This window comes from Rosa chinensis, chromosome 2 (assembly GCF_002994745.2).
Source record: "Rosa chinensis cultivar Old Blush chromosome 2, RchiOBHm-V2, whole genome shotgun sequence".
NCBI lineage: Eukaryota > Viridiplantae > Streptophyta > Magnoliopsida > Rosales > Rosaceae > Rosa > Rosa chinensis.
Window position 1 is genome coordinate 59668441 of NC_037089.1, and position 8739 is coordinate 59677179.

General features: G+C 37.2%; 1 protein-coding gene across 1 annotated transcript; it reads right to left on the reverse strand.

Annotated features, from left to right (window-relative positions):
• Positions 1-2903: 2903 nt before the first annotated feature.
• Positions 2904-3263, reverse strand: LOC112184652 (ESCRT-related protein CHMP1A). The gene has a single exon (XM_024322901.1). It carries the CDS (start codon positions 3261-3263, stop codon positions 2904-2906), a length of 360 nt encoding a protein of 119 aa, XP_024178669.1.
• Positions 3264-8739: the final 5476 nt, after the last annotated feature.

Consider the following 8739-nt stretch of genomic DNA (forward strand, 5'->3'; position numbering starts at 1 on the left):
CCAGCCATCACAAAAATTGACATAAAATTAGACAGTTGTGGCTATGTCTTGTCTCATAGCAGAAGATTTCTGCATTGATTCAGCCTTTGAACCATTAATTATGTGCTTAGGTCTTCTAATTCTTTGTATTAAGATGATTTTGTGATCTGGATGAAGAGCATCCTGATTGATTTGCTTGACCAACCACAGGTCCAGGCTGATTATTTATGTTGTACATCTTCTGAATGACTTAATAAAGTTCTCAAAGAAATGAAAAGAAGGGTTTTTCTTGACTTAGTGATACAAGTTGCACTGAAAATGTTGCATCATATATACTGAAACAAACAACTGGGAAAGTTGGTCCAACCTTGTAGTCGTATCACTCGTATGGAGATCCAGAAGATAAGATCTTCATCTGTCCACCGTTTTGGTTATATTGTGTTCAAACTATTTAATTGCATATAACCACCATTTGTTGTAGTATATATGATTCATGTTGTACATATGAGTCATAGTATAAATGTCTATATCATGTATACAATAGGTACTTGAGTGTATAAATGTAGGTATTGTGACTTGTGTGACAAGCTTTATGCCAAAGGGCAAAGCTTTGTGCCAAAGGGCAACAAGCATGACAATTATCATCATCACAGCCACCATGTGGAGCTGCAGCTGTAAATGTAGTTGTTATCAAATTGAGTTACTCTTTGAGCCTTCACACTTGAAATGTATTCCTATAAATACATCTTTGTATGAGATGAATAAAAACACTTGAATCTCCATTCTCTCTGAAATTTTACTCTCTCTCTCTCTGTATCAATATATACTTGTCCTCAAACACCATTTTGTTGAGTGATTATGTCAGCCACCATTCCTCATGTTACTGATCGAGTGCGTTCACATCTATCTCTATGAGTTAATTTCACTTTCGTTTTGTCTTTCGAATCATAGTCTCAGTACCACTAAGAGTTCAGAATAAAAAACCCCTCTATTCCATGCCCTGCCCCCAAACCCCAACAAACAAACCCCCCCCCATTTCAACTGTAGATGAAGGGAAAATAATGTAAAAGTGGTTAGTCGCTTTGTCTCTCGAAATCATAGTCTCAGTACCACTAAGAGCTAGGAATAAAAAGCCTCTCTCTATTTCCACCGTGGATGAAGGGAAAATAATGTACAAGTGGTTAGTCGCAATAGGGTTTTATGCCTCGTGTGGAAAGCTACTCAAAAAATTTTAGATCTTCGATTTTTCAGAATAGTTCGAAGAACCTAGAATTCTCCAATCGCAGCTCAAAGAGTCTTCAAAAGCTAGCAAACTCAAGCTCTAAGATCTCCACAGGCTTGTTCAAAACACTTGCCAAGATTGCCCAAAGTAAAAGATATATGATGCAGAGCATAAAAGTCAACAAAAGCATTTAGATCATCAACATTTAAACATGCATCCACCATCCCTAACTTTGATCGGATATTCACTGCTATATGCATCTTCAAATTTCAATCTCAACATGAATTGGAAACTCATGAATCAAACCAATCACAGAAGACGGAACACAAAAACCATTGCCTTACAAGACATGTAGATGCAAGTATGAATGCAAGATATTAAAATGCAAGACCTGATAAAACTACTTTGAAACCAAGTTATAAACAGTCCACCAAGTAGTCATGAATCACAATCCCATCAAATATATGACAACATTAGAAAATTGCTAACCCTATACACAGCCCAGAAGAATTTTGGGCAAACTATCATCGCCCATCCCACACAAGGTGATCCATCTTTAAAGTGTGATGTAAAACTACTTGGCATGAGCAGCACTTATTGGCTGCCTTCCTCACTCTTTCGCAGATAAACACGATATCCACCTTCACCGGTTGACCAGAAACATTATTTATGGACTTCATATAAACCAATAACATTACAAAAATCTACAATAAAAGTCCAGAGCAGGTTTAACATTACACCAGAACAGAGTCAGGTTTAAGAAGCAACCAAAACAAACACACCAACACATGAATCTACAATCTGATAAATGATCCCGTGATCAATGTGTGAAGCAGTGAAACCACAAAACAGAATTCCTTTTGACCCAAACTAGATGAGAAGATTCATAACAAAAAACTACCACACTCATAGGACATAGAAACCAGGATGTAGCAATTGGAAAGATCAGCACAGTTAACAGATCAGCAAGGTTGGTGGATTAAACAAAAGAATTATAGACATCATTATATATAACAGGATGAAGATCTCTGATCACATTGTACATAACAGGATGATCTCTGATCACATTGTACATTACTATAGCATAGTCTTATCTGCCATACAGGTCAAATGACCTCCTTGCTCAACAAACCTAAAACCAATTCACTCCTAATTCCAATCAACATAACTCAGACTGTTCCCTACAATAACTGCACACATTGGTACCATGTATAACAAACAATAGAAATACTATATTGAAATCCAACTCATCAACTGAACCCATCATATTTCAAGTAGCACTTGAGATTTACAAGCAAATGGTGTTAGTCAAACCAAAGCAGCAAAACAGCAAAATACAGCAGCAAGCAAAATTTGCTATAGACACACATTACCGATTTCCCAGTTCCACTCAGCCTCCAATAGAAAACAAACCCCACATACATTCACATAACTATTACACATTCCCGAATGTAAACATACCAAATTCCATATCCAATTCAACCAAAAACATACAGATTCAAGCATCTGGTTAAAGAAAACGATTAAAGACACATATGCAACAACACAGCCCACATAATCATGTCACCGCGGAATCAATTCGACAATTATACACAAATATCAAGTTGTAAATGGTTCCAACACGAATCACATCTCATAATTCCGCAAACCCATAAAGCAGCATTATACATGAAATTCGCATCGCAGCGATGACATTTCCTCATCAACCTCTAGCCTTGAGCTCCGCAAGCCTCCTGGAAAGATCATCCTCACCGGCCTCCTTGGTCGGCACGGCATGGGCCGCCGGCTGTGGCAGGCCCACGGAGACCTCAAGCCCATAGTCATCGGCAACCTGTTGCATAAGACTGTTGACCTCACCTTCGGGAGTGGAAAGCGAGGTGGAGCCGGCCATGGAGCTCTCCATGAACTCAGCCTGGACCTCCATGTTGACGAACTGCTTCTCAAACGAGTCCATGGTCTCCGACTTCTTCTGGAGGTTTCCGGTGGTGAGCGAGGACTCGAGGGTTTTGGACGTGAATTTCAGCTCCATGATCTGGTTCATCAGCTTCTCCGTGTTGCCCATGGTGGTGGAATTTTCTTGTAATGGTGGTATCATGTGGCATGTTGATGACAAATTGGGTTATGCATTTCATAGTTTTGGTGATCGAGCGAAACTCTTTGCTTAAGAAGAAGGTGTTGTATTTTGTTTATGGATTGAAGAAGAGTGTTCAGATTCTCATGTGGGCGAGTCTGGTTCATCTCAAGAAATTAAGTAGGACACAGAATTGACTCAACTCGACCTGAATACCTAGTCCAACCCGGTCGACGCGTAGACCTACTTCTAAGTTACACATTTTGTTATGCAAATTTGCTTCGAAAGTTTAGGCTCTGATAGGAGGTGCCATTAATAGAACTAAGTTACTCAAAATATGAATCAATGTTACCATTTTGAAAATAAATTTGTTGTCACATTTATAAATGTGTGTATGACACACGGGTATGTATTATAAAGTTTTCTTATAAATATAAGGGTTAATGCTCATACACCCCAAATCCGTGAGAATACTTCTCATACACCCCAATGTCTTATTTTTGTTCCTCCTTACACAAGCTTTTCTCATTTTCTTTCCTACCTACCCATCTTGTCAAAATTCCTACCATCAATACCCTTTCTTTCGTTCTCTAGCAATTTTCTTTGCTGTCGTTGTATGTCAGAGTCTGCATATGCATAATAATAATATTGTTGTCTCTTTTGTGTAGTTTGCTATCAATTTCATTGTTTAGATAACAAAGGTTTTAGAAATGTGGTGAGCCCATCAGAGTTTTATTTGAATATATATGCAGAGTTAACAGTCATCCTCTGATTCAAAGGTAAACAGTACGTAATACTATTCATAATTTCGATTATAGACAGACTTGAGTTGATTGCTATCTGCAAAAATACTAGCAAAGAATTGCAAAAAGAAAGAGAAAAATTGAGAAAATTGAAAGCCTATAGAGAAAGTCTTAATAGAGAAGCTCCCAACTACTGGGACATCATCTATAGACTTCAAACCAGAATCTATAAAATAGAACAAGATATTGATAATCTCTTATATGTTCTGGAAGAGGAACAAAAACCTATTGATTATTTGAGCATTGGTTAGATCCGCACATCACTGGAATCAGAGCTTGTAAAATAGCTCAAAGGGGATTCCCTCCTAATGGGGACAATGTCAGAATTGCTATTAGAGAAAATAAATTCTCTATTAAATTCCTCTAATGAGAAATATCAGAGGCTGTTACTAGAATTATCTAGATGTCAAGCTCATCTAGAAAAATTACCTGCTATAATCCACCAATTGGAAAGATTGGAAAATAAAATGGATTATATCAAGGAACTTCCAAAAACGGAAGAAGAAAAGCTAACAGTCGTTAGTAGAAAAATCAATGAACAGCAAAAACGCTGGATTCTATGAAAAATATACTAAAGGACAAGAAAGTGCCTACAGTAAAAACAAAGAAAGCTAATGAATTCAAACCATTAGAAAAACCAGACAAGAATCTTGTTCCAAACATGATTTTTCTGGAACCATCTACTAGTCAGACTAGTATCCGGTATGAAAACCAGGAAAAAAAAGATATTAAGATGTTAAGCATCTTTGGAAAAAAGAAAGGAGTACAGCTCCTTAATGCTGAAGAATTCGAATTCCACGAAATCGAACATGAGGTAAAAAACTCCCCAATTCCAAAATTAGATTTTAAACAAATCTACAAAAGGGAAACGTTTGATTTAATGGATAGCCATTATTTTAAACTGCTGGAAATAACAACCCCCGCTGCAGCAGGAGGAGAGACTGATCTTCTAATGATCATTCTTTCAGAGGTTGCCAGAGCTCAAGCAAAGAAATACCAATTTATGCATATTGGAGCAGTTTAAGTAGACATAAATCTGCTTGCTTGTGAAGGCATAGACTGTTCAGTTCTATGTGTTCTATAAGACAATAGATTAACAGACTTCCGAGCTAGTCTGTTGGGAACTCTTGAAGCATCTCTATGTGATCAAGTAGCATATTTCAACTGCTTCCCAAACTTCACCACCAGCTTGAAAGTTGCAGCTCACTGTCTCCGACTGAGAGTCAAGACAGATGGCATATCAATGAAAGAAGATATGCAAGAACTTGCAATAGTATATCGAATATACTATAAATTGATGAGCACTACAGTAGCCCCCAAGACAAGAATAACAAATATTCCAGGTCTTACTACTGGTTTCCTCACCAATCAGAAGAACCATTCACAACAGATTCATAAAGTTACTTGGAATGAAGTCATGACTTTTCCTCTTGAATGGAAATTATCTGGTCCAAAAAAGCCACCAGAAAGAGCAAAAACAAAAATTTGTGAAAGTAGAAAGACTAGAGAAATCAGTCTCAATTTTGACAATCACAGAAAAAGTGATGGCTGTCCTGAGAACCTCAGGATAAACAAGAATCTTCTCAGAAGAAGCTATAGCACTAGAGAAGCTAGTGTAAGTGGTCCAAAACCCACTGTTGAAGAACCAATATCTGAAGAAGAATTAGAAGCTGATCTAAACAGACCAGTTAATATGTTCAGAGCAGAAAAACTCTATGAACTCTATATATGAAGAAGCAGAATCTTGCAAAAATCCTGATCGATTAGAGAAACTAATCAAAGAAATAAAGAAATTCAAAATCAGAAAGACGAGAAAAGTCTTTCCTTACCAAGATATTGAAATGGAAGAAGGAGAAAGCTCCAGAACTTTCATTAGCAGAGAAAAAGGGAAAATAAAACTCCCAGCTTAGAAAGCTCCTACGGGTAAAAAGGGGAAAGAAATTCCCAAAGATTTGTCTCAGAAGACAATATGCCTAGAGTTCCAATCACGAACTATGACATCTGGTTAAATCTAGACAAGAGTCTAGACAAAAGAAAAACTATTGACCAATGGGTAGATAGCCTGATGATGGCTTCTGCACTTACCCTTGGAAAATTTGAAGCACCAGATTTGCAGGTGTACTATGAAACTACTCTTACTGGAGTAGCAAAAAAGTATTATCTGTCTTTCAAAGAAACTGCCAAAGGAAGAGACTGGCTAGAAGAAATCAAAAATTCAAAATCTCCGTATGATTTTGCAGTACCCCTGTATGATCAGTTCTGTGGAGATCTCTCAAATCTGAGTGAGAAGGCTAAAGAAACGGCCAAATCAAATATCTATGCTCTCAAAATCTGCGACATGAGATATTTAGAAGAATACTTGAATGAATTTCAAGAATATTACTGTACAATTGGTGAACTAGAGAATACTGATGTAGTTAATCTGTTGCACAGAAAACTCCCTGAACCATGGAGAACAGCTGTGAGAGAAAGCATAGCTGAAAAACCAATTTAAAGATTTTCAGTTGGAGGAATTGCCGACAGAATCCGGCAATTATTAAAAGAGCAATGCAAATCCAATCTTAGAGCTAAGATGGCCAAGAAACAACTCAAAGGAGTTGAGAATTTATGTTATGGAATACTGGATGTGCCAACCAACTGGGGATGTCATGAATCCAAATTCCACAGGAAAAAGAAAGAAAAATATTACTATAAAAAAGTCAAAAAGAGTAATAAAAAAAAGGATTGGAAATTCAAGAAAAGTTCCAATTACAAGAAACAGCAGGATGAAGATCCTAAAAAGAAATTCTTCAAGAAAAAGAAGAAAACTCATTAGCATAAACAATCAAGCAAGAAAGCTTGCAGATGTTGGTTATGTAAAGACGAAGGGCACTATGCCAATGAATGCCCGGAAAAGGGTAAAAGATCTATTAAACCTCTCTTTGAAGAATATGAGCAGATAGTAGAAATGGCAAACATGAAAGGCTATGAAATAGTCTATTCCGATGATGAAGAAGACGACAAGTCAGTTTACTCTGTCTGGTCTGAAGAAGAAGATTCATCAACCGAGTCTGAGACAGATTCTGAAGTAGAGTACTTCAAATCCAGACAAATGAATGTATTGAAAATCAAAAACTGGGAAAAAAGTAAGACATAATCCTTAATGTCTTCTTATCAGGTGAACCCTGGTACGTTCGTTCGTGACTACTGTCTATGTTACGAAAAGAATGGTCTCCCTATGTTCTGTGAAGAGTCAAAAAAGACTTATCACAATGAGTGCTTCATAGCTAAAGCAAGAAAAAAAACCAAGAATGGCCTTGTCAGCCAATTGGTAGAACAAGAATATGAAGAATATTTCTCTGAGCAAAAGGAGAAAGAAGTAGAAACTTTGTTCCAAAAAATTATGGAACCATCTTCCTAAAAAATAAAGGAAGAAATCATCGATGAAGAAAAAATCGATGAAGATATCGAACTGGTTGAACCACCAGAAATTGTTCCAGAAGAATGTAAACCATTCATTCCAAAGGAACAAGCTCAAGAAAATGAGCTTCAACAATCGAAGGTCGTCTCTACTAGTAGATACAGCAACTACATAGAGATTGGACTAAAATTCCCTGATCACAAAAAATATCATCTACAAGCCTTTGTAGATAATGGATCGGGATTTACTGTTGCAAAGAGGTTTGCAATTCCAGAAGAACTCTGGAAAGAAGAAAAGAAAAGAACCGCTACTGGTGTTACATTTGATGGAAGCCATCTCACAATGAGCAAAGTAGCAAAAAATGTTCATATCACCATTGGTGGAGGAACATTTATCATCCAGAATGTTTGGCAATCTGAAAGCCAAGGATCCGATTTCTTGTTGGGAAATGATTTTATTCTCCAACAGCGATTCATTCAGGATGATGAAGCTATAGGCTTCAGAAAAGGAGAACGGGTGTTCTGGGCAGACCGACTTACACACGCAAAGAGTGTAGTAGGTCCTGGTTTTACTACTCAATATCAGAGATCGCAACAGAATAGTGGTGATCTTACCCCTTACAAACCCAAATTCGAGCCTATCCTCGAAATCAAACAACAAGAAGAACTACTTGTTGAAGAATCTTCTGAAGAAGAAGAAACTAGTGAAGACGATGAAGATAGTTTCATCCATGAGCATAACCTCAAGCACTTCCAGAATAAGCTTCAATCTCAGAAAATTCCCACTCTTGAAAAAATCAAGAAACTACTCGAGCAGAATATCGATGTAGACCTTCAGAAGTTTTGGGAAAAAGACCCAGTGGTCTGTGAATTAAGATTACATGATATGAACGCCATCTGTCATGTCAAAGCTATTCCTCATTACAAAGAGGAAGATCAAAAAGAATTCAGAAAAGATATTAAAGATCTCCTGAATAAGAGACTAATTCAACCTTCCACTAGCCCTTATCATGCTCCAGCATTCTACTTGAGAAATCATGCAGAAAATCTACGAGGAAAAGCTAGAATGGTGATTGACTACATAGATGTCAACAAGAAGACTGTCAAAGACGGTTATCAAATTGCTCAAGTAAGAGTATTGATCAACCAGCTCAGAGGAGCTAAAGTTTTTTCAAAATTCGATGCAAAGTCGGGTTTTTGGCAAGTCAAAATTCATCCTAAGAGTGTACCTCTCACTGCATTTGGAACACCACAAGTTCATTACG